Raw genomic sequence first — 25351 nt, 5'->3', positions numbered from 1 at the left:
CCACACAAACACAGCAGCCCTGTGGTTCCGCCTTGCCTCGACGGCTGGAGGAGGAGAAAAGCAGCTGATGTTGCTTCTCTGCTGGAGCCAGCCGGCTGTGTAACCAGAGGCTGCTGATAAGCAGATGACTTATCAGCCCATCTCCACCAGCAGCATCCCGCTGGGGTGTCACGGGGAGAGTTTGCTTTGAAACCCAGCATGAGAGGCCGATTTTTGGGCAGGGTGCCTCCATCGCCTCCTGCACCACCTGCGTTGGGGGCAGCACTGCTTGTCCCTTCTGTGCCCTGGCTGGAGCCTGCCAGCAGGGCACGGGGAGCCAGCAGCACGTGGAAAAGAGGGCAGAGAGGGCCAAATGGAAACTCATTAGGGAGCGGATCGACCGGCAGCCCTCCCTCGGCAGGGCCAGCAAAGGCTCCCCTTGCGCGCCCTTGCTGCGAGCGCTTGTGCAGCGGTGAGCTTTGCAGCTCCATCCTGTCCTTCTCCTCCTCTCTGCCCCTGGGATCACGTCTGACAGGGACAGCAGCAGCCTGAGGGCTGGGAACCAGCACCAGGTGATGCCACCCGGCTCGGGAGCAGGTTTGGGATGGATGGAGATGGAGCTGCGGGCATGGGAGTAGCCGAAGGTGCTGCCAGTCCGCTTGTCCCCAGCCCAGCTCCTGGGCTCTGCATCTTCATTTCCATGCCAACCTCTGCCCCATCACATGCCTGCCCAAGCTGTCTCCTGCCAGCCCAAAATCTGGCCAAAATCCTTGTGCCCTTGCTTGGGGTTAAGGACAGAGAGCAGGACGCACCTCAGCAGGTCCGGGAGCACCATGGCGCCGTCCCACATCAGAGCAGGTCACAGGGAGGGAACAAGAAAAAAAAAATAAAACTATTTATTTTCAGCCAGTGTTCAAATAGATTAAGCAATGCTCTGAGAACGCCCTGTGGTATGAGCACATACCTGTGGCTGGCAGAGCTGGGCTTGGCCAGCACAAAGCACCCTGTGAAGCCTGTGGGATCCCCGAGGAACCCAAAACCCCTCATAGGAGAGGATTAGGGGAGAGCATCATCTCAGAAAGCTTATCAAAGAGAGGGTTATTCCAGCACAGCCAAGCTGCCCTGCTTCCTCACAGGTTTCCCCACCTGCATTTGGCTTGCTAGGTAGGTCAGCACTGCATTTATCAGCACGGGGATGTGGCCGGACGGCCGCACAAAACCTTATCTCATCCCCTATTTCCGTGTGAGCAGGGCGGGTGCCAGGCCGTCCCTCTGGAACAACGAGGGCTTGTTTTTCCCCACGGGAAAGAGCTGTGAAAGGCCACGCCGGGGCCCCGAGGTGCTTTCACTTCTCCTGCTTGCTCCTACCGAGCCGTCCTGCAGGTAGGGATCCAGAGGCCGGGTTATAAACCCCGCTGTGGAAATGTTCCCAGCACTGCCGCGACCCTATTAAACGCTCTGGCAGCCAAGCGAGCTTGTTTATAGGAATTTCCTGGGTATTCTGCTAGCTTATGGGATAAAAGTTGGGGTGACCTCCCAAAGGGTGCCCTCTCCAGGATCCTACATGCTGAATCTGGCAGCAGGGCTTTGCTCCTGGTGATCAGCCCCGTCGCCTCGCTCCTGGTAAGTGCAATCTTATTTTTCAGTCTTATTCCAGAAGGCTTGAGTGTAACGCTCTGTTATCACCCAGCGTTACATTAAAACCCATCACAGCCCAGAGAATGGCATGCAAAGGCCTGAGGAAGTGGGGTATCACCCCCTGCATCTCTGTTTCGGTGGCACGATCGGATGCCAGGCACCAAATTATCTCTGCCCCGCTGTTACGCGCTGCAGCCAGCCTCAGCCTGCCTGAGATGTGCAAAGGCACATCTGGGGTGTCAGCTCAGAGAATCTGGGCAAGATCTGATCTCAGCGTTAGATAGCTCCTGCCACGGGCTCACATCTGCTCGGTGGTGGTTTCTGATGCGTACATAGTGAAAGCAAAATCTTGGGGTTTTTGTTTGTAGTCCAGTGCCTTGAAAGCAGGATCCAAGTGAGCTCCAGGCCAACAGTTCCTGTGCATCTGAAATCCCGTATTTGAGGTAAGATTTCTGGATATAAACACATCAAATTCGGTGTGAGGATGTCACTTTTTTTTTTTTTTTATGGATCTCAGCCAGCCTCCAGGGACTTGCCTCTGGTTTTCTTCAGAAAAACCGAGTCCTCTGCTATCAGCCCTTCCCTTACGTCGTCTCCCCAGCAGGCTGGTGGCAGCAGAGGAGATGTGTGGGGTCGGCTTCTCTGCCTTTTAGTGGGGTAAGGAGACCCCTCTGGACTCCAGCAGAGCAGGAACAAGCTCGGTGATGGCAGCCTATCTTCAGACAGCCTGAAGCAAGCTCTCCAGACGTGCCCAAACTCCTGCATTGCAACCTCCTGCGTTTCCCAGGCTGCCAGCTCTGCAGAGCCCTTTGCCTCAGCGCAGTTCGTTTGCGCCCCTGCTAATTGTCAGAACAGGAACATCCAGTTACGGTCCCCACCTGATAAATAGGATCTTTTTTGCATCTCTGTAGGTGCTCAGGGCCCCAAAGCAACTGGCAAAGCCTGCGGCCACCTCCGCAGCATTGCGGAGCAAGCAGGCTCCTCCACCCTAAATTTTATGACCTGTTCAAGTTCCTGTGGCCCCTTCCCCAAGTATTTCACACCTAAGATGTGTGATCAGCGTTAAAATTGTCAATGAACTCACCCAGAGCCGGGCTCTGACACCTCGTTGCCCAGGCATGAGCAGGATTTGTGCATGCCTGGTGCCTGCTGGACCCAAAACTTGGTTTTCTCCTGCTGTAATGGGACGTAAGCCATTGAACCACGCGTGTCTGAAGTGGCCTTGAGCTCATGTTGATTTGAAAGGGGCTAGGACTGGGTGCAGGACTGGCAAGGGAATGTGGGCAATGCGGTGAAATTGGATCATGTTTTGGGGCTTGCTCCTCTCTGAAGGCAATGCAACACTTCTCATGTCAGGTAGAGAACAGGCTTGTAGCATAATCCTTCAAAATCTGGTTAGATTCACATTGGAGAAACCTGGCTAGATAAGAGAAGGAAGAAAAAATCTGGTTAGATAAGAGAAGGGAGAAGTCATGCATCCTACTGCTCCATCACCTAGCTTTGTAATGCTCACATGATTAGGGAAAAACACCACAAATCCATTTTCCACCCTGTAAATGACACTCCACAAACATCTTTTTCTGATCCCGTGACTGTTATTTTCTAATTGATAATTAAAGTTGAAAGGCCACTTTCTTTAAGTGAGGCTGTCGGGGTCGTTCTGGCAGCATCCAAACAAGCTGTGGTCATGCAGTAAAGTAATTAAACGGTTGTATTAATAGAAAAAAGAAAAAAAAACTATCCCTCATGGGCCATGTACAGAAATAGCAGAGGCATTGTATGCCCCTTCCCTGTCCTTCTTGTTTTGCTCTGATGTGCTGGGGTTGGAAGATAAGAGGTCTTTGTAGAAGAGCCCCTGCAAGTTCCCTCCGCAGCACTTGGGGCAGAAATTTGGAAAATCAAACTTCATTATTCTTTTAAAAATAGCCTGTTCTGGTTTGGCCTTGCAGTGCCCAGAATTACCAGGTGAAAAACATGGATCAGGAGTGAGAGCATTGGCAGGCTCCCTGGGGTGGGATTTGCTGAATTTGCTGAGATCAGTGAGCGGTATCTCATCCAGTGAGCTTGTCGAAATCTGCTCACGGAGGATGGGTTTGCTTCCAGTTATCGGAAAATACACCACAGAAGGCCCAGGCCACTTGTGCTCTGTATCAGTTTACAGTTGATTTTATAAACGACTGCCAAGAAATGCAAAGATAACAGCTCACATTAATGCCGTGCTTAACAGAGCAGCCCTGAAGGAATGCTTCTCTTAGAGAACCTACCCCCCAAATCCTATCCCTTTACTATCTGACAAGACCAAAAATCACAAACTGAGCCCAACCTTTACCCAAACCTTAATTATTAGGAGGGGCTCAGCTCGTAACACTCCTCTCTCCATTTTGCCACCCCTGTCCACAGCACAACCAAACCCAAGGGCTTTAAAACACACAAAAAAGCTTCCTCCTGCCTCACATCCCTGCTCCGAACTCCCACCCCGTGCATGTGTGGTCACTGCAAGCACTGGTGAACTTCACATCATGCTGTCTGGCCCCATGACATGTGATAGCATCTCTTTGTGTGGTTTCGTTGTTTGGATAGATTTATTTTTTTTTATTTTTTTTTTTACATCAGTTCACAAGATTCAGGAGCCCGCGTGAATAGTTGTTGGAGGAAGCGATGATAGGGGAACCAGCTGCGGTCAGGCAGATTTAATTTTCTTTCCCATGCAGAAGCTGTGATCACCGAAAGCCTGCGTCTGAACCTCTGCAAAACTCTGCAAACTGCCTTGAAAAAGGTAAAAAACCCACCTTTTTTGGCTGGTACATTGAGTTGGGGTGGGGGAAGAGTTTCCCTAAAATAATGTGGTTCCCAAGATTTATGCCAATCTATGGACCTGCCTCCAAGGAGCTGCCCACGTGATGTTTTTCTGACGAAACCAGCACTGTTCAGGGGTGTGGGCACTTAGGTATCCTTGTATTTTTAAATTTTGTTTTGTTTTATTTTCACATTTTCATTGCGTAGCAGGCCACGCGTCGGTGCATCCTTGTCCTTGCATCCCAAGGGGTGCAAACCTGAATCTGAGATCCTGGCTTGCACCAAAAGGCCCTGGAACAGGGTCTTGTTGTGATGTTAATTGGCGTTTATTGACCTGCTTTGCTGTTCGGATTCAGTGGGGCTTTCAAATACACTTATGTAAGGGCAGCCCGGCTCGCCTCTGCCCCTGCCAAAAACCTAATTGCTTTTGTGGGAGCACGTCTGCGCTGGACATCAGCGCGTGGCTTCCAGCGAGGCTCCTGTGTTCCTCCTCTGCAGCTCAGCATCTCTAACAACCGCTTTTTCTGCACCAAATTCCTCCAGGTAGGGACTCAGAAATCCTCTTCTGGCTCTGTTCGTAGAGTTTAGCCTAATCTTTGTTTCAGGAGAGTTGGTGGGGTAGAAAACTCCCTGCAAAAATCCTTCCCTGCTCCCACCCGGCTGAATGTTTCTCCCCTTTGTTCCTGCTGGCTTGCTTTTTGATAAGATACCTGTCAAGGGAAAAGAAGTGTGCCTAGCATTGCTCCGATGGAGATAAGGAAAGGGTTTCTTTTAATGTTCACGATCATTGTGCTAAAACACAATGTTTTACCCAGAGAGGGAACAGCAAGTATGATAACAAGACCAGCTTTGCTAATTGGATTATTGCAATTTAAATATATTCTTTCGCATATATGAGGTACTTAGCCTTTTTTTTTTTTTTTAATCCTGTCAAACCATCTTTTCTTGATAACTGTAAATGAGGGGAGCACCGTGCCCTAATTAGGCTGTTTGTTATGAGTGAAGCTCAGCTTCTCCTGGCCGCTGGGAGAGCAGCTGATGAACACAGGAGGCCTTTTTCTGGCATGGTCATGCTGATGACAGCACCCCAAGGTGCTTTTTGATCCCCACACAAGGCTGTAGGTGCAGGATGGTGGGTTTAAGGGTCAAAATACAGCAAGGAGCAGAGGCTCGGGGGCGCAGAGGCAGTGCTGGGGCAGGCTGGTGGGACCCGGCGTGCTGGAGCCGGTCGCTCCGGGCGAGCTGGCACACCAGGGGATGCTCAGCCCCGTGCCAAGCCCCGTGGCTTTCCTGCCTTTTTTCCCCCCGGGGAGGTGTTTTAAGTTCTGTGACGTGGCTGCTTTTGTCGCTCAGACTCGCCGGCGAGAGATGGGGAGGAAGCTGGATCTCTCCAAGCTGACCGATGAGGAGGCCAGGCACGTCTGGGAGGTGGTTCGGAGGGACTTCGACCTGCGGAAGAAAGAGGAGGAACGGCTGGAGTGAGTATCCACACCACGGGTCTGGCAGATGTCGCAGTATTTAGTGTGGGAGATCGGTGGTCAGCAATTCAGTGGGTCCTGGGAGCCCATGGGGTCCTATAGGATCTCCGAGAAATAACTGAACCTGTCATCAGTAGGCTTAAATATGTTGTGTGTGCCACTCTAGGAAAGTTTTAGGGAACCATAGGTTGGGACAGGAAAGTCACCAGAAGAGCAAATAGATAGATGTATGTTCATATCCTTACAAACAGGGCATTTGACAGAGATGATTTCTCCCCCAGATCACAAGGGGAGGGTGAGTGGCTGAGAGTCATCCTTTGCTAGGGATTTCCCCTAGGATGCTCGCCCTGGAAGAAATCAGCCTCGATTTCAGCCACAGAAGAAGCAAGTAGGTTTGAAATATTCCCCTTTTCATGAGATGCAGGAGGGCATGGGAGCCTCGCTGGCTTGCTGGTGCAATTAACTGGGAGATTTGATGATAGCTGGTAGGAAAACTGGTTCACCTGCTGGGGAAATGGCAAAACACGGCATGGCAGTGGGTGTCCTCAGCTCCTGCAGCTCTGCCCCTCCGTGGAGATGGACAAGGAAGGGAGCATGCCTGTATAAAACAAAATGCAAGGAAAAAGGCTTAAAAGTGCCTGTTTTCTTGAGCTGTGTGTCTACAAGCTGGTTTGTAGGGCTGGCACAGTCTGCAGCATCATGGGTTTTCTGTTTGGGGCTTTGTTTTTGGTATCCCCATAGAAATGTACTGCTCAACGTTAGCACCGTGTTGCTAGCAACACTGCTAGGAGGGTGAGCATCTGAATATCAAAAAGTAGACGCCCAAGTGGGTCTTTATACTGATTTTGTGTGTTCCAGAGCCTGGGTTAATGTAAGCTGGAACCGTCCCAGCATAACAGTGAATGGTGTGCTGGCAGCAAGCTGGCTTTAAAAATCTCCATGGGGAAAAAGAAAAAAATAAATCGAGCTGATCCCTAATCCCAGTGCAAGGATCTGGGGGGGCTGGAGGGACATGAGTGACGCCTGGCGATGACCTGGCAGAGCTTTTGCCTTATGTTTTGCTTTAGTTTCTCCACGGCAAAGCCCTGGAGGAAAGTTTAGTGGTGGTGGAGCCAGCCAGGTACAGCAGAAACCTCGTGAAGCCTGCTACTTGCTCAAGGTGTGTGGCCCAGGCTGATTTCTGCTCTGGAAAAGGCAGCTTCCAACCCTGCCTAGGTGGAAAACAAGCCTCGTAGGACCTTCCCTACAAGTCAAACAGCGTCTCGCAACCGTAGCCCCAAAGGCAAACATATTTGGGCTGGTGCAGAGAACAAACAGAGAGCCTTCAGGCAGAGCCTTCGGCCCCTGCTCTGGGCAGGTGGGTGGAAATGTGTGTTTTGGCTGGCCCTGGCTGTTGCTGAGGGTCCCTCCTGCATGGGGACCAGCCCTGATAGCCAGGTCTGGTGGCAGAGAGGACGTGCTCCCAAAATTGTTCCCATTAGTTGGGCTTTCACAGGAGCATCACGAGCATCTCTGCCAGCCATGGCCAGAACCTCACTGCACAGGCACCCTGTATTTGATATAAATCTGTGCTGAATTTAGCACCGAGGGACTGGATCAACACCTCTCTTAATTCTTCCTAATCAAAGATCGTAACCTGCTCTGAATCCAGAGCCCGGCTGCTTTGCTTTGGCTCAGCTTATTTAACCCCCGTTTTGTCATTAATTAGATTTGCCCTCCAGCTGTTTTCCACAAGCTGTGGGGCTCGGGGTGCCCCCTGGAAAATCATTCCCTGAAATGATCGAGGGTTACAGAGTTTGCCACGTGAGAGGTGGCAGAGCTTGGTGAGATTATGTTATATTTCTGCCCACCACCTAATGCCTGTCCCTCTGCTTTGGGGTCTTTCTGCAGGGAGCTGAAGTGCAAGATCGACCAGGAAAGCAGCAAGAGGGCATTCCTGACAAATCAGTCCCACCTCAACGAAACCCACTGCGTCCACTGCCTGCAGCCCTTCAAGTTCTTGCTGAACAGCAAGCGGCAGTGCCTGGACTGCCACTTCTACACCTGCAAGAGCTGCAGCCGCTACAACAAGAAGGAGCAGGGCTGGGTCTGCGACCCCTGCCGCCTCTCCAGGTATGGGGAAAAAATCTGTCTGGGGTCGCTGGGGTGGCGAGGGAATTGGGGTGCTGCTGTTCTCCCAGCCATGTTATGATGGGACTCTGGCTCACCCTCTGTCCTCTCTTGGAGCAGGATTGTGAAGATCGGGTCCCTGGAGTGGTACTACGAGCACGTGAGGTCCCGATTCAAGAGGTTTGGAAGCGCCAAGGTGCTGCAGTCCCTCTACGGCAGGCTGCAGCCAGGGCAGCGGGACAACTCGGCATTTCTAGGTGAGGGCGAGCACCGGGATGATACCCCCGAAACCTCAGGGTAGGAAGCCTGAGCTCTGTCTCTAGCAAAGATTAATTCCCTCACCTTGCCTTGCATTCCTCGGGCAAGGAATTTGCTTATCAGACGTGCTGGCTGCCCGCAAACAGCCCCCGGGTTTGCTCCGTGGGAGATGTGATGGGTTTTGAGCCCTGTGTCGGCGGCGAGGTGAAGCCATGTCTGTCTGGCGTGCACGGCCAGCAGGCACGGAACCCGCCACGGCCACACCAGGCCCTCGGGATTTTTAGGCAAAACGCCTTCCTGCTGGGGAGTCTCCTGAGGGCGAGGAGTAAAATGTGTCCTCGCAGGAGAGGGGAATTGACAGCTGTGGGTATCCAGCAGCGTGCGTGTCAGCAGGTGGCAGTGATTTTCAGGCTTTTAACCCATCTCCGGCATCCTCTGCTCTGGCTGTGACTTCTGCCTGCCTGGCAAACGCAGCCCGAGCAACCTCCAGGTCCGAAAAGCAGAGGGTGGATGGGGCCAGCACTCATTTTTCCCAATGATCTAACAATTTTTACAGGCTGTCTGATGGAGCTGTGGCACAGACAAAGCTGTATCTGAATTAGCAAACTGCCTGTCACAAATTCTGTGTTCTTCTGAGCTCTGTGGACCTTCAGGATTTCTAAGATTGGTCTGACAGTGTATAGACATGTTGAAAGCTGCTGTTAATGCGCTGTTATTTACTGGAGAGCTGCTAGCTGCCGTACAAACAGCCGCTGCACTGCTTTGTCTGTGGCCTTGAAAAGCCAATGTGGATTTTATTCCCACCTTGAGAAGCCCCAGAAAACTCTGCACAAATACCATCAATATGAGCTGATTCAGGCAGTCCAATCATTCTGTCCAGACCACTTGTGGCAGAGATATCAAAGAGAATGGAGGATAGAGACAGCAAACATGAAATTAAAGGGCTGAGAAACAACTTACACAGTGTGAGAATTCATCAGACCACAAAACAAGGACAATCCTAGGGAAAACCAGCTCCTGTCTGAGGATAGCAATGCTTTAGACTTCTTTAAATTGAGATTCTGCCTTCTTTTTCACAAAGGCAGACGTTTTTTTTTTGTTTGTTTGTTGTTTGTTTTTTTGTTTTTGTTTTTTTTTGTCATTGCTTCATTAACAAGGCTTGACCCTTGAGGAAGCAAGAACATCCTCACAGGATGCTGCTTGCAGAAGTACAGCACAGTGCAAGGAGGATGAATTGTTTGCTGTGGCTACCCCTCCTGCTGCATTCCCAGCCCATGATGTGTTTCATTAGGACTGGGAAAGTGGTGGCAATGAGCTTTTTGATTCTTTTTCACAAGTTCTGTCTCCGAGTACGTGTTTTGTTCCCTCTAAAGAGTCTTTTCATGACTGTGCCTTGTGGTGGTTAGAGACTGAGAACTGCAGTGAACTGCAGCTCTGAGTCTTGTTCTGTGCAAGTGACCTAGAGAAAATGTATTTATTTTTCCCCAATGTTTTCTTCTCATTTAGGTCTTCACGACAGAGTTTACAGCCTGCCAGACATAAACAGTAAGTTGAAAAGAGAATTGCAGCGTGCAGCTTGCAGTTCGGGAGAGGCTGCTGCCGTCTCCTCCTTTTCCCAGCCCCTGGCTGTGAGCTGCAGAGCTGCTGGGACAAGGAGGATGTCTCGCCACTGCTCGGCTCCTGCCTGCAGTGCACCCGGGGTTCCCAAGGGTGGGTTCTGGCACAACTGGGATTTTTGGTTACAGCCAGACTCAAAGCTTGCCAGCGCTCATCGCGATCTCGGTGCGTCTACGTTGTATGCTTAAAGCTGGCTGTGTTTGTGGTGAACACACTGAGTTTGTGGGTAGAAGTTGTGTTTGTTAGGAGGAAAGGGTTGGTCAACTTTGCCTTTTGATAGGATGAGAGAAATCCCAGTCCCTTCCCATCCTGTGTCCCCTCCCCTTTTACTCGTGCAATGCCTGTGCTCTGGCGTAGCGTGCCAAAACCAAATTAACAGAGGGAAGTGTTTCTGGCGTGGACTGCTTCATCCCAGAGGAGAAGCAAGGTGCGATGTGGTGGGGACTCACCTGCCCCAGGTGACGGGTGCTGAGCTCCCCTGCACAGTGTGCCACTGTCCTCCCTCCAGGTGAATGCCAGCTCCGTGCCGGCGGCAGCATCGGGGATGACAGTGATGATGAAGATGATGCCCTTCGTGGGGCCGAAGCAGAGTGTTACAGCAGGGTAAGCCTCTCCTTCTGCCACCCCTTCTGCCTCACTCTGTGCCTTCGACTGCAGCTGGCCTGCCAGAGGTGGTGGTGGCTTTCTGTTCCTGCTAGGAAGTGTATCTGTCTTTGCAGTATGCGTGAAACCTTTCCTTGAAATGCTGTTAATGTTACATACCTCCTGTTACACACACACCATTCCAGCCTACGGTTACGTGCTGCACTTCACACCCTCAGTACTTCACTTTTCATCTACCCTTCTGAAGTCTTAGGGGCTTGTCCAAGCTGCTCCTGCCCCAAGACAGCCAAAGACCTCACAGACATGGGGAGATCTCACCCACAGCATCCCTGGCTGAAGGCAGGGGATGCTGTGGGACCCGAGAGCAGCTCCTGGACCTCTCTGAGGGGTCAAATAGCTCAGCTTGCCCACTGAGCCTTTATAAACCAGGAGAGAGTCTCTCTCTGCCTGTTGATGGCCACAGTCCTGATCCAGAGCTGTGTAAGTCAGGAGCCTGCTTTTCCTTGACTCCAGTATAAGCATCTGCTGTCCTGTACACCCGGCTCCTTGCAAACAGGATAATCCTGTGGCCAAATATTGTCCAGAAAAGTAGGAGTCTTGCCTTGGCCTGTGCACAGGTTCAGGCAGACTGAGGAGACGAGGGCCATTTTCTTCAGGACCAGCTGTGGTTCACGCTGAGTTCTCCTTTCTTGCACTTTCCATGCTAAGATGCGCAAGACAAAGCGCCTGCTGTCTGTCCATCCCTTTGATTTCGAACTGGACTCGGAGTACTCTTCCCAGTCTCGCCGCCAGTCTGTGCAGCTTTCTCCAGCACCAATCAGCCCGGATGGCTTCCAGGTACTGGTGGGGTGGTGGGGTTGCTCTTCTGCCTCTCCTCCTCCTCCTCACCACCTCTGCCACCTCCTCAGCCAGCTTTGCAGCTGCATGGTGGTGCTGAGAGGCGGCGGTGCTGATTCTCCCCAGAGCCCTGCTGTATCCTCTCCCATCCCATTGCCAAGTTAGGACAGCTGAATGGAGTGGGATGGTCAGTCAGATGAGATACCAAGAGACTTTCTGCATCTCCCCCTTCAGATCCCTTGGCTGATCTCTGCAGGCAGCTGTTTCCTCGTGTTGCTGTAGGGCTACGGGACACTCTAATTTCCAGCTAGCTTTTGGAAACTGAACATTCACTAGTCAAGGGACAGAAAAAAAAATAAAAAACAGCCTGCTCTCCTATCATACCATCTAGTCTGGGGCTGTTTTTCCCATGTGGTGGCACTGGGGATGTAGCGTTTGAGTGTCAGCCCCACAAGAGGGGCACAGAAAGGAGCCCGGTGCACCCTGGAGGCAGCCGTGTTATCAGGGCCCCACGCCTGCTGTGCTAGCACCCGGGTGCCTGACCCCAGGCTGTGATAATTTAAACTCCGCTCCTAGCTAGAACTAGGATGTTCTGAGACACGTCACAAAGGCTGTAAAACAAACAGACCAACAAAAAGCCAATCCACACAATTCCACGTAAATTGATACGAGTTTGGGGCAAGGAAGTAGATCCATTCTTTCATTATCTAAGCCTGCCCTTGTGCTGCAGGATTTAACATCTAGGGAAGGCTGACCTCTGCCAAGATGATCCGAATCCAATCTATCATTTGCAGATATGTGGAGCAGAAGCTCTTTATTATTTTAGTAAGAAAAAGGCCATGGTGTTTTAAAAGAGTGGATCTTAGGGACCAAGTTTTTTTCTGCCTAGCTGCAGCGACTCTATACCAATTTCTCATAAAAATTAACAGTGCCCCCTGGCAGTGATCCTAAGTATTGCTCAGTGTTGAGCAGCAAGGTTAAGAGGCCTTTAAGCTGGGTTGTTAAAAACTGGCATTATAAAAGGTCAGCCCATGCATGTATTGAAGGACAAAGCCAGGAACTGCTAGGGAAGGGAGAGAAGCCCCCACTGGCAGCAGCCCGGCATCAATCCTTGCCTCTCAGTCCTTCCCAGGCTTCCCCAGCTCGGCTGAAGATGCCCCCCAGGAGCACAGGATGGAGGAAGCAGGTCTGGCAGCAGTCTTCCACCACATCTTGCAAGAACAGGAACAGCACCCAAGCCCTCCAGAGCAGCTCTTCAGCACAGAGGTTCATCTCACCATCAATTCGCGGAGAAGGAGCCTGGAAAGAAATACAAAACCTGGTAGGTGTGTGGGGCTGGACTCCTCCTCGCTCCTTCTGGGGAAAAGTGGCTGCAAGAACAGTTGGACCAAAATGCAAATGGCTTTTTTGAACAACCTGAAAGTGACTAAAAGGCTTGAGTGTCAAGACAAAATGCCCATCTGCAGAAGTGATATATATATATATATTTTTTTTTTTTTGCACAAAAGAATCATCTGAAGTTATTTGGCTGCAATGGGCTGGTCTTGTCCCCAACAAAATCCTGGTCGCTGGCTGCACAGGCAGGCTGTGGGGTCTGTGGTTTATAAATACCCTAGCAAATGAGGGCACAGAATTTGCCTTTTATTACCGCTGTCTCCTGCTGTGACAGCAGAGCCAGGAGGACTGAGTGCCATCTTTTGCATTACAGGCAGCTATGGCACATATCACTCTGGGTCTCAAACTGCCTGGCTGTATTTTCCAGTGTTTGGCTTCCAGAGCACTGGGAAACACTGGATAAACCTTAATCTGTACCATTTAAATTCCCACTCTGAGCCTGTCTGGGTTGTTAAATCAGCAGGGCCCTCAGGTTTATTAATTCCCTTTCCTGCAATTGTTCTCATCTCATTTGAAATCCTCCTTTAAAAGGTGTTGGGTCTGCTCTTTTAAATGCTCCCTCCTAGGCTGGTACCCCTGAGATAAATACCTACCAGCACTTGAATGCATGAAGTGCAGTGTCCAAACCTGGACTGCCACAAAATCAAAAACTCGTTGTCAGTTTTTGGTTTAGGGCACAGCTGTTTGGGGTGCGAGAGGGTGAGGATGATGCTCCTTGTTCCCAGCTCCACCTCAGCAGCTCTGCTTGCAGCTCTGACAAAGGACAGAAAGAGTAACCTGGAGAAGGGACTGGTTATTTGTTTGTCTTAGGGATGGGACTGATGTCCAGGAGTTCGTATGAATCTCTGGGATCTTTGTACTGAAGCCTTCTCTCTCCAAAAGGCAGCCCCTGGGGTGAGCAGCCCCGGTCCCCGTACTCTGCAGACATGGACACTTCTGACGAGGATGTGAATGGAGCCCAGAAGGTCCCTGCCTACCTGCCCCACCACGTGAAACACCGGAGCAGAGCCTCCTCCCAGGAGAACATCAGCCACTCGGGAAACCAGGTATTGAGCGGGCTGCAGAGCCCCTTGCGGGACCACGGCTGTGGCCAAGGCTGTGTTGCCACAAACCACCCTTGTTATCTGCCAGGTGTGGCTCAGAGGTGAAGCAGACCCACAAATAACCAGAAAACACACAATACATTTGCACAAAGCCATTGTCCCCTTCCGCAGAGGTGCAGTTTGGCACCGGCGCCTGCCAGGTGCTGGCCCAAAAGGGATTGTAGCTCCCTGCATGCTCCAGATCCTTCTCTCTGCAGGATCCAGGGGAGAAAGGAGTGTGGCCATTACACTTTGCCAAGCACGGCGGTGGGATGTGGGATGACCTAGGGGCTGGCTTGTCCCCTTGTCACAGCCAGGTGGCACCAGTGAGATGAAGGCCCAAGGCCCCGCTCTGCCCCCAGCGCTGTGGGGACCTGCAGAGGTGGCCATGACATGGGAGCAGGCTCAGGGGCATGGAGCTGCATTTAGGGCTTATCCTTCCCTCATGGCAAGGGAGAAGAGTGGTTTCTCTGCCCCGTTAGCATTACACAGGAGCACTCTGGACCTTTCGCAAGGCCTCCTTCCAACCTTCCTCTTCTGCAGCCATGGCTGGGAGAAAGCCAAGTGCTGGCGTTTCCCTTTGTACGCGCTGTTGCAGTAACAAGCCTGCCTTCAATGCTGTCAATTCTCCAGTCTGTCCCTGTTAAACTGCGAGCTACCTATAGTTTTGCGTGTCCCCTTTCTTCAATTAAATGTGCAGGGGCTTTATGATCAGGTCAAGGCTTGGAGATGTAATCAGCCTCGAGATCCTTTTCTTTCACGGTGTGGAGTGTTCCAGCCCCAGCAGGACTGGGTCAGGCCGACCTGCCACGTCCCTCCCCTGAATGAGAACAGGGGAACAGTCTAGAGAAGGGTGTCGAAAGGGCTGCGAGCTTGTGTTTTAATTGTAAATAAGGACCTGCAGTCCTTGACGCCGCCTTTGAGAAAGGTCGGCGGTGAGAATGGTAAAGCCTCCCTCAGCCCTCTTCAGCAGCAAAATGCACGGTGCTGCTTGACTACACAGATATATGGGGAAGAAATCTGCTGGTCTCTGCTTACAGGGGTGATTCTGCCATCCTGGACCCTGCTTTTGGCAATGCGTCTGTAACCACAGCCATCCCTCATCACCATGCTTCGTGTGCCTAAGCAGGGAGAAACCTTTCCTTTCCTTCTCTTTCTCTCAGCATACGTTCAAATTAGTGAATGTGCTTCGTTTTTCAGTCCCCAGTAAATGGAAAAACCTTGGACTGGGTGTCCTTAATGAGACCACGGTACGTTAGGCATGAAATGTGCATAGTGCTTTGCAGTGGGGAAATGGGGCCAAATTCCTACCAGTGCCTCAGATGACTTCCTTCATCGCCTCCACAAGCTCTTGGTTAAGCACGGTCCGGTGTGCTCTGTGTTTTGCTCCATCACACCAGTATGAAGGCTGCTGTGGCACCTCATCACCCTAATGGTTATGAGACATCTTCTAATTCCTAATTCAGCCCCATTTGTTCTTATGCCAACACCGTTCATTAGCTTAAATAGCTCTTCATCCTTCCTGCCCTTTATGCCGCTGATGCATTTACAGCTAGCAACCGCGTCCCACAGAGCCTTCCCCCAGCCCAGCAGGAAGAAACCAGGCTCCATGCTGGCCCATTAACTTCGGAACAACACACGTGTTGCTGTCACTGTTGGCCCAGGAGAGGCCTGGTACAAGCCCAAAGAAGAGAGAACATCTTTCAAAACTCAGAGCCAGTTTGCAATTCCACAGCAGGCAGTAAGATGCAGGTTTCAGTGCTAGACGGCTCCCAGCTGGTGGTTCAAGACGTTGGACTGTGCCACGTAGGGTCCAGAAGCATCTTTATGAACACGAGTTAACCCGGTATCACATCCCATAGCCTGTTGCTTCACAGGCAATGTTTTCCTGGCAGATACCTTGTTGTCTTTTGAAGGTTTCGAGAGATGGAGAGCACATCTCTTTGCCCTGTGTCACTTCCACATCACAGATGAAAACCCACTTCTCTAAAACTGCTTTGGGTGCAAGTTCATCAAAATGTGTTTGATCTGAAGATGTCTTTTGCTTTAACTCTGGCAGGAGCATGCTTTTCAGTCCCTAACAGAAGAAACTTAAATTTTCTGGTACAAAACCAGAGACTGGTCACTAGCCCTACAACTCCAGGAGCTGCTGAAATAAAATCCAAAATGAAAAACACAACTCTTAAATCTGAGACTTGAAAAGAAGCCCTCAGCTGGGAAAAACTCATTCACACACAAAAATGTTTGGTTTCAGCAGAGGCCTAGGTCTTGGTCCTGAGCAGGACCAAACCACAAGGAAAACCAACTTTTTTACTGTTTGGGTCTCTCCCCAAAAGCCATTCTGGTGCACTTAAAGGGATCTTAATTCTGGATTTCCAAAGCTGTGATGTCAGTCTTAGGCTGCTTTTCCTCTGATTCCTACAATCTGACTCCTTCATTTTTACCTAAAGCTTCCGTTAGGTGTCTTGGGTCCCTCGCAGATATCTCCTGGTTAGCTGAGAGGCTGGAGGCTGCACCTCTGCTAAAATAACCTGTCTTCAGTCCCAAGGAAAAAAATGCCATTTGCCCTAGCTGATGTCTTGCTTACGGGCTGTGATTTATTTTGGTTTGTTCATTTAAGCTTTTCAACAGACCGGTGTTCAGCAGCCTTTGAGCACTCCTTGTGTTGCACAGTGAGCACCAGGCGTAGGAACCAGCCTGGCCTGTGAGGAAGTGTGAAAAAAAAGCTCTTCATCTCCTGTCTTCGTCAACAGCAAACCCTGCATTATGCTCTGACCTCTCTGAGCTGCGGTACGGATAGCGCAGGTAGCACCAGGTGCTCGGTTCACGTTGGTCTCCTCTTCTGAGCTTTATGGTCCATCGCAGACCTCTCATTGTCACCAGAGTGGCACAAGAGTCAGGCCCAACAGTACCAAGAAACCACTTACAGCTGGATTGGATTGCTTCCTGCCTGGAGGCTTAATGCTGCTTGAGGATGCATTCAATCCAGGACGGTAATTATCGTGCTCTGCTCTCCCCAGTGTCAGGTTTTTATGTTCATCTTCACTTAAGCAGATGCAATCTCTCCAAGCTGTTGTGAGGATCTAATTAATCAAACACCAGCAAGCACAAAAACTCAGTGAGAGGATGGAAATGTTATAAAAACAAAGCAAAGCCCTCGCATCCCTTTGTTGCTGCATTTACTTATTGCATTTACTGCTCGCTCCCTTTTGAATGGGAGGCAGCCACTCAGAGCACGAGTAATGTGGAAGGTGGTGTTTTATCTATGTAAAACGGGCAATATTTTTCATCATTTGTATTTTATTTGTTTTGATCAAAGGAGGAAGACTTGTTTTGGAAGAAAGCAAAACTTGCATTTCTAAAGGAAGAAGAAGAAAAAAAAAAAAAAGCTTCCTTTTATGTTTGCAGTGATTTAACCACAAAAATTTGTCATGGCTCTTGAGCATAGAAAGCAATTTCTCTTTGATTTCCAGAATTTTGTCTGTCTGACTCCTCTCCTGGTCACTTTTTCAGCTGGAAGAGGAAGGAAGGGAGACAAGAGGGGCGAGAGTCTTGATAAATCAAAGCATTGAGAAGCGAGAAAATTTCAAAGTGTTTTGGGAAAACTTTCAGTTTTACGTTTTCTATCTGGAATTTTTTCATTGGAAATTCCTTCCTCCCTCCCTCTTCCTCTCCCAGTGCTGTATTCAGCAGGGGGCAGTGGGGTAGTAGCTGCATGAAAAATGTCATAGCAGGGAGCGAAAACTGATGTTGAGTTGAATTTGGGGCAGTACAAAAATGATGGGAAGAGAGTTGGCTGTGTCACGTCCCGATGCCTCTAGACATCAAGGGACACTCTGGGGCTGGTGGTGAGGGTTTATTATAGTTTATTATATTTATTTAGTGGTTTATGGAGTAAACCCTTCCCCAACCCTCCTCTCCTGCTGTGACTTCTTTGGGGAGCCCATGGTGGTGGTGCCTTGCTCTTTTTGTTTTGCTGGTTGCATGTGCCCTGGGCTGTGTTCCCACCACCCTAGCAGTGGTGGCGGCTCTGTCCTCTACTCCTTTTCTCTCTCCTTTCCTCTAGATTCATGAGCTCAACAAGCGCATGTCCGCAATCGAACGCATGCTGAACCGCTTGGAGGAAAAAATCCTGGTGCACTCTGCCGAGGTAACAGGGCAAAGCTGGGGAGAAAACATGGACGGTGCCCGTCCCTTCCCCTCCTATCAGCTGGTCCCCGTGCAAGCTTCTGCCTTCCCTGCCCCTTCTGCACGAGGAAAACAACTGGGTTTTGCTTTGGTTCTCTATTAAATGCTAATTTCAAGAATATTTAGAGTAAGAGAGCAGAGGCAAGAAGGATTTCTGTATCTCCTCTGGGCTGCCCTTGTCTTACTGTGCCATCAGTCTCAGAAGAAAGCAGCTAAATTAAGTTAAAGTTGGGCAACAATGTAGAATCTGTGAAAACAGAGGCCACTTAACATTGATTTTGGGTTTCTAACTTTAGACTGCATGCTTCTCTTTTCCTTCATGTGAACCCGTTAGGATGAGGTGCACTGGCCGCAAATGGCTCAGTAGTGATAATTACAGAGAAGTCCCCCAGGCATCTAAAAAAACAATACAATTTCTTATTCTCTCTCAAATTTTGAACGGGGACAGCTGTTCAGTGTTTCTGTCAGTAAATCCAGCCAGATTTAGCAGAGCAGAAGGTGTGCATGTTTGCAGGTGTCACCAGGCTGGCAGAGCTGCAGCCATCAGCAAAACCTCCAAAACATGGATTTGATCACCTAACCAGAACACCTAGAATGGTCTGAGGTCTAGAAAAAAATATATATGGGATTCTTTAAATGCCAAGTGGTTTAACCCCAGGAAAGAAAAGATAGGGGCAAGGGGGACAGAAGTATCCAAGCAGGCAGAGAGGTGCTTCAGGGAGAAGTAAAGCTTTGTTTCCATGTGTGTGGCAGATCAGGGTAGAGGTAATGGGTGTAAGCTGCCGCAGGACAGCTTTGGGTTAACTATTAAGGGAAGCTTTCTAGCAGAAAGGATAGCAGGGCCCTGGAATAGGTTGCCTGGGAGAAAGGTTGCCTGCTGCAGATGCCATTATTCGAGGCTGTTAAGAACAGCTTAGACAAAAGCCATCAGGTACGATGCAGGTAATTGTATTCCCGTCTTCACTCGAGGGACAGCGAGTTCAGTAACTTCCAGAGATCCCTTCCAACCGCAGCGAGTTTAATGGGTTTCTTCTGCGGGTAAAATGAATCGTGTGTAATAACAGGGCCGCGTGGAAATACGCCCTCTATCCTATGGGAAAACGTGCTGCCTGTTTTCTCATCGCACACCGGAGCACCTAGGGGCTCTGATGCGGTACAACCAGGCTCCCCGGGGGGATGGTGGTTCACACGGCTGCTTCTCTCAGCCTGGTGGATCTCTGAGTTGTTGTGAAATGTTCCCCATGGGCCCCAGATGGAATTGATTTTGAGGAGGACAGCCTAAAGTTGCTGGTTTGCTCCCTGCCACTTGTGCCCTGTGAAGGAGGTGGTGGGCAGGCCTGGGGGATGCTCCTGATCCCCTTTGGTGCTGGACACCCGGCTGATCTTGGTGAGGGTGTCTGGAGACAGATGCACCCCCTTGTCCCCACAGCAGACCCTTGCACTTACACAGCTTCCTTCTGTCCCTTCCCTGCTCTCCTTTCAGTCTCCGGCCCCAGAGCCCCAGCTCGATCCCGATGCTGAGGAAGAGGAGCTGAAGAGGAAGCTGCAGGAGCTAGCCAGCCACATCAGCGACAAAGAAGTTTCCTCCGAAGAAGAGGAGCGTGAAGAAAAGACGCGAGTGAAGAAACCAGAGATGAGCTTCTCCAGCGATGACATGGCCAGTGAGGCTCGAAAGGTGATCCGTGCCCTCCTCCCTGTGCTGTTCTGGGCTCCACCTCCGGTTCCTTCCTCCCTTGCACCATGCCAACATGCCTCTTGTTTCATCCCACACCTCCCAAATCAAAATTTGGGGCCCCAATTCCACTCTACTGGGTCAGTGTCACCTGCACTTAGAGCAATGTGCTACCTCCCATCGCCTCCTGCTGCCAGCAACAGGAGGAGAGACCAATTGGTGCCTCTTACATTGAAGCCCAGATTCTCCGGATCTGTCCTAAATTCTGCTACTTTTTGCCCAAAATGCAGCCCTGAAGCAGGGAGGATACCGGCACGCTCATCTCAGTGGGGTCAGCTGGGCAATACAGAAGTCACTCAGCTCAGCTCTGAAGCAGAGACCCAGCTGAGTTACAACAGCCCAAGTAAAAGCAAATCTGCCAAGGGAAACAAAAATTCAGGTTTTTTTTGCATCACGGTAACACTTAGAGCAAAACCATGAAATACCTGTGTGGGACATTGAGTTCAAAATGACTGCAGTGACATGTAGATGGAGCAGTTTGGGTTAAAGGCTGTGGCAGCATAGATTTTTTTTTTAACAGCAACCTTTCTTACACTTTCCTTTTGCTTGTTAGAGGTATTTATGAGGGTGTCTCCTGTTAGAAAACAAAGTGATGATCCGAAAGAAACTTGATCTGCAGTTATCAGACCAGAACTCAGAGTGCATTTATCAGTGGTGGGCGCGAGCCTTAATTAGCATCAGCACCCTCTCAGTCAAGAGCCAGGTTTGGATTTTGCTTAATTCTGAGTCTTTTTTGTGCAAGTCTCCTGTGTAGTCGGGAAGGAGCCTTCTAACAGGGGAAGGCTGCGGCAAAAGCAGTCATTCCTACGGGAAAACGTGAAGCTCGGTGCCGCACGGTGAGGGCACCATAAAATGATAAAAGTGCCAGCAGGACGGAGCGAGCTGGTTCTCCGCAGAGCGGCTTGCCTGGAAATACGTGCGGCTGTAAACAAAACTGTTTGTCTTTGTCTCCAGCGCACACATCACCCCAATCTCCTTGGTTTCTAGGGAATTATCAGCCGAGAGAGAGATGATGAGTTTCTTCGGTCTATTTTTACACGTGCTTTCTGACTGATCGAGCGACGGGGCTAATGCAGGCAGCGCTCACGAGCATTACCGCTGTCAGCGCTCCTTGGGGTGGGAAGAGAGGACATGAGCCCCAAGTTCTGGCCCCATGGCAATGCAATACTTTCTTTTTTTGTTATTGACATCCATGTTCAGACCCTGTAAAGCTGTGTTAGGCCTCACGCTTTTCCAGTGCAGCACCAGAACCGGCCATCCTGGGAGGAAAAAGGGTGAGAGGATGGCGTGGGTTTCCCCGGTGGAGTAAAGCTGTAAGGCAGAGCTGTTGCCTTCCCCTCCTGTAAAGCCTTCAGGTGGCCGGATGCTTTGGCTGGCTGACAGCTCCGTGGCACCACTTCCAGGCAGGGAAAGGTCCCTTGGGAACCTCTCTGAAGCCTTCCTGTACCACGGGGAGCCGGCCCAGCAGCAGCTCTGTGCTAATGGCAGCTCCCCACCCGCGTTTCGAGGTGATTCCCTTTGTCACGCCGTCCCCAAGGAAGCATGAGCTGAGATCAAAGCTCTTTTTTAGCCACACTTCCATCTCTGCTGGAGAGCCCTTCAGGAACAATGTGAGCCCTTTAATTATCTCAGTCTTTCTCCAGCTCCCAAAGGCCCAATGCCCCTTTTACCCTCTCTCACACTGTTTCACACACTGTCAGCGCACATTAAAACAATGATAATTTTTAATTTAATTTTTTTTCACTCCTTCCTTCTTCCTCCTCGCCCTCCGCTTTGGCTGTGCTGGGCTTTTGCAGAGGTCGTCGGCTCAGGCTTTGAGCGAAATCACGACTGAAGTCCTGAGAGCCATAAACGCCACGGAGAAAGCGGTCTGTGAGTCGGTGCATGGAGAGAGCCAGCACAACGGGCCCTGTGCCCTCCTCGGAGGGCAGCATCTCAGCCTGGAAGGTGGGAAGGAGGTGGCCGAAGCGTATCGTGAGCTGGAAGAAAATGTAAGGTTCCCGAGAGTTTTCTGGGAGCAGGGTGGGAATGCAGAGAGCCTCCCAGATTTCTTGCTTAGCCAGCACAGTAAGGGATTGGAGAGGTTGCGTGTGTGTTCCCCGTACATGTATGAAGATCCTGTGATCCTCCCGTGAAAAATGGGGAGGAGATGCCGAGGAGAAAGGTAGAAGGAGCGTGAGGGACACGTTCTCGGCCTGTGAGAAAAATGGAGGGAAAAAACAGAACTGGAGGAGCTGGACGTGCATTAGCAGTATCAAAGTTTGTGGACTGTTCAGCAAAATGGTGGCCAGAACCCACTTGGTCAGCTTATGTCAGCGCGTGGGGACAAATTAATGTCTCCTAAATTGCGTTGCTTGGACTCGCACCCTTGTAGTAGCCAAGGAGGAGGTAAGTGGCAGTAAAAGCCATGGTTTTATGAGGGGAGATAGTTGTGCTCCTCTCACCCTCTTATCTAAACAGCAAAGTCAACATGTTGCTTCCTGTAGTGGCCGCGCATCCCTGTTCCACACCCCATAGCTCATCTTGGCTTGGCCGTGTTGCGCTCTACACACGTGTTTCCCTTCCTGGGTCTGGCATCATTTCTGCACACCCAGAGCAGTTCCTGTGCAAAGCTGCTCAAAACCAGCCCCCCAAATCCTGACTCAAGCAACCCAGCCAGGAGAACACCCTTAAAAAAGAAGGACCAGATTTGGAGCATCAATTTGTCTCCTTCCCAGCTTGGTCATAGGTGCCTGTCTCCCCTCTGGGCGCATGGCATGAGGATGCTGATGCTACCCGAGGGGGTCATGGAGTTTTGCTCCTTCTTGTATCCATGTCAAGCCTTTTGCTGCATCACCCGGTTGGTAATTGCTCTCAAAAAACCTCGGGAAGGGAGGAAATGAGATGAAAAGCCCTGCCAGAACTGAGCAGTGCTGTCAGTGCTGCAAGGCAGGAAGGTGGTCATAAAACAGCGGCAGGAGCTGTTGTGTCTGGGGCTCGAGAGGAGGAAGGTTAACTTGCAATGTTGTGTTTTTTATTTTTTTTTCTTGCGTTTCAGGTGTACCTGACTGCTGGGAAGACGTACCAGCTCGAGACGACCCTTGTGGAGCTTGAGGAAGGGGCTCAGCACAGCGGCACGACCGACTCGGAGCTGTCGGAGCTGGAGGACAAAGTGGCCTCGGCAGCCGCTCGGGTGCAACAGGCAGAGAGTGAGGTGAGGGCAGCCCCGAGAGCTGGTGGCAGCAAACGGAGCCGGCTGGGAGTCTTCCAGGCCCTGCCCGTGGGGGTTTGCTTATTTATTTTTTCTCTCTTTAAAGATATCGGACATCGAGTCTCGAATCGCGGCCCTGTCCGCGGCAGGGCTGACCGTGAAGTCGGTGGAAAAGGCGAGGAAGAGCGGGCAGGTGAGTGCTGGGCAGGATCATCCCAATCCTGGGGGTCTGTGCTCACCCCTTCATCAGCACCTTCCCTAGGCACGTATTCTGTGCCTCTGTGAGGCATTCACCTCCCCTCTCGAGAGGACTCGCTTTAAAGTGGTGGAAAGGCAGCCTCTGGGGTGCCTCGGTCCCCCTGTCCCCTTCCTCACCACTGACATCTCCTCCTCTCTTGCAGGAGGTGTCCGGACCGCAGTTCCTCAGGAGGAAATTCCACAGCCCTCTCGATACCAGCGGTAAGAGCCGTGGCCTCGGGGGTGCTCGGTCACCCATCCTCCAAATTGCTTCATCTGTGGCACCCCGGTGGCCGTGCCACCAAGGGTCTCCAGTGACCTGGGACCTGTCCCAGCAGCTGGGGTGGCCGGGGGTGGCTTCATCCTGACTGCTATCAGCGAGGGCCGCTAGGAAATGACTTTTCTATTTCCCTCTTATCTCGCCCCATGAGCTCACAGGCAGAAAGAATGGTTCTTCTTCCAGATAACGCCAAATAGAAGATGAACGGAGGAAAAATGGGAAAAGATCATTTAATGCAGAGAGGGAATCACACTTCCCCATGAATACAGGCAATTTGAAGTTCAGTTCCCCAGGCTGGGAGGTGGCGAGGTCCCCTCTGCCCAGCTGCCCTCCTGGTGGAGAAGGGCAGCAGATAAGGGCAGCTCAGGGGACACATCAGCCCCACGAGGAGATAGAGGGATGCTCGACCAGGCTGGACATCACCAGGCGAGCATAATCCCCTCTGCCCAGGCTGGGTGATGGGATGGCTCCATCCCCTTTCAGGTCAAAGACTCGTAAAGGAGACCCACGAAGGCAGAAACTGGTGGCAGAGGAAGGGCGATGATGACCAGGTGCCCTTCCTGGTGCCTCAGATGATCACAGAGCCCTACTCCCAGCCTCACCTCTTCTTTTACCACAGGTCCCGACGACTCCTTCGACCGCAACTCGGCGTACCGCGGCTCGCTGACGCAGAGGAACCCCAACGGGAAGAGCAGGAGGGCAGAGCGGCTCTTTGCGGTACGTGGCCGGCCACGCAGCCCCCCTCAGACCCCCGGGGAGGGACGGGGAGCACCCTGGCCTCATCCCATGGGGCAGGGGACGAGCTGAGGCCGTGCTGTCGGTGCCTTGCAGAAGCCCGTGATGACCCACCTGCCCTGAGGAGAGGGGCAGCCTCCTGCTGACGACAGGAGACCTCAGCGCAGAGCCTCGCCGCCTTCCCCCAGTGCTTGCCCTTCCTCCTCCCGCTGCCATCTGCCCCTGGAAGCCCGGCTGGGGGGAAGCCAGGACCCCAGCGAGGACCCCAAAAGAAGCAAGGGTGCAGGAGCGTGGCCGGGTCCTCGTGTGGGGGCACACATCCGCAGGGCTGTGGCTTTGTACAGGACGCTGCCCTCCTCCTCCTCCTCCTCCTCCTCTTCTTCCTCCTCACCTGCAGGGAGGTTTGGTGCCACTCTCCCCGCGAGGTCACATCAGCAGTGAGCGGAGCACAGGGGTTCCTCGTGAGTCTCCCTGCTCTGCCCAAGGTTTGCTGATGTCCCTCAGGGGCTGCGATGGCCCCGGGCTCCTGCCAGGTGCCAGCAGCACTGGTGACACCCACCCACCCCAAAACCCAGACTGCTCGTTTGCCTCCAGCTGCTGCTTCCTCTGGCTGGAGGCTTTGGGGGAGATTTTTGCTAAAAGCGTTGGTTCAGTACCTGCTGGTCAATGCCCTTCACCTTCACCGTGAATTCCCAAGCACGTAACACATAGGCTTGGCTTCAGCAGCCGTAGAGACTCCTAGCAGTCCAGAAATCAGTCCTGCAATCACCCCGGGGCAGTCTTGTAAGGCTGGAGCCTGGAAACTTTCCCACTCCAGCTGCATCAAAGCCAGTTTCCTTTTTTTCAAATAAAAATCCTGGTGGCCTGAAGTTCAAAAGATCGAGCCAAGCTAAGGGCTACAGGTGGCCCAAGGAGGCTTGGGATGGTATTGATTGCTTGTTCAGGCTGTAGTTATCCTGTTACTCGCTGGTTTCCTGCCCTGTCTGCCCGTGTAGATGTTATATATACGTACACTAAGTCATCCAATAAAGCCAATTTTGTGTCCAGAACCTGTGATCGCTCGCTGCCCCACAGTGGGGTGGGGGAAAGAACGGGGACAGTCAAGTGGGAACTCGTGGTTTCAGGTAATATGGACAGCAATAGGGACAAAAAGTGTCCCTGTGTCCTGGCTGTGTCCCCTCCCAGCCCCTTTGTGGT

At 51.5% G+C, this 25351-nt stretch overlaps 1 protein-coding gene across 3 annotated transcripts; it reads left to right on the top strand.

The window, feature by feature from the left end:
* Nucleotides 1-680: 680 nt before the first annotated feature.
* On the top strand, nt 681-25203 carry MLPH (melanophilin). 3 transcript variants are annotated; one of them, XM_084524767.1, is made up of 18 exons: nt 681-1602; nt 1986-2060; nt 4329-4392; nt 5765-5891; nt 7782-8003; nt 8121-8257; nt 9765-9803; nt 10384-10478; nt 12438-12636; nt 13593-13756; nt 17859-17942; nt 19464-19655; nt 21509-21703; nt 22750-22905; nt 23009-23095; nt 23304-23361; nt 24039-24136; nt 24251-25203. In XM_084524767.1, the coding sequence occupies exons 4-18, from the start codon at nt 5782-5784 to the stop codon at nt 24275-24277; spliced, it is 1863 nt and encodes a 620-aa protein (XP_084380893.1). In that variant the 5' UTR covers nt 681-1602; nt 1986-2060; nt 4329-4392; nt 5765-5781; the 3' UTR covers nt 24278-25203. The 3 variants fall into 3 exon arrangements, with proteins under 3 accessions (XP_084380893.1, XP_084380892.1, XP_084380891.1); XM_084524766.1 differs by lacking the exon at nt 17859-17942 and adding an exon at nt 11187-11315 and having other exon boundaries at nt 684-1602; nt 4329-4393; nt 5767-5891; XM_084524765.1 differs by lacking the exons at nt 681-1602; nt 1986-2060; nt 4329-4392 and adding exons at nt 4806-4956; nt 11187-11315 and having other exon boundaries at nt 5767-5891.
* Nucleotides 25204-25351: the final 148 nt, after the last annotated feature.

Source organism: Aythya ferina (genome assembly GCF_964211825.1).
Source record: "Aythya ferina genome assembly, chromosome: 6".
In the NCBI taxonomy this organism is placed as follows: Eukaryota; Metazoa; Chordata; class Aves; order Anseriformes; family Anatidae; genus Aythya; species Aythya ferina.
Note: the sequence above shows the minus strand (reverse complement) of the source record. Positions and strands in the feature narration are given on the sequence as shown.

Coding starts and splice junctions, on each gene's coding strand:
- MLPH (XM_084524765.1), top strand. CDS start 5,782: ATGGGGAGGAAGCTGGATCTCTCCAAGCTGACCGATGAGGAGGCCAGG. Junction 17,943..19,463: donor TCCTGGTGCACTCTGCCGAG/GTAACAGGGCAA, acceptor CTCTCCTTTCAG/TCTCCGGCCCCAGAGCCCCA. Junction 21,704..22,749: donor ATCGTGAGCTGGAAGAAAAT/GTAAGGTTCCCG, acceptor CTTGCGTTTCAG/GTGTACCTGACTGCTGGGAA.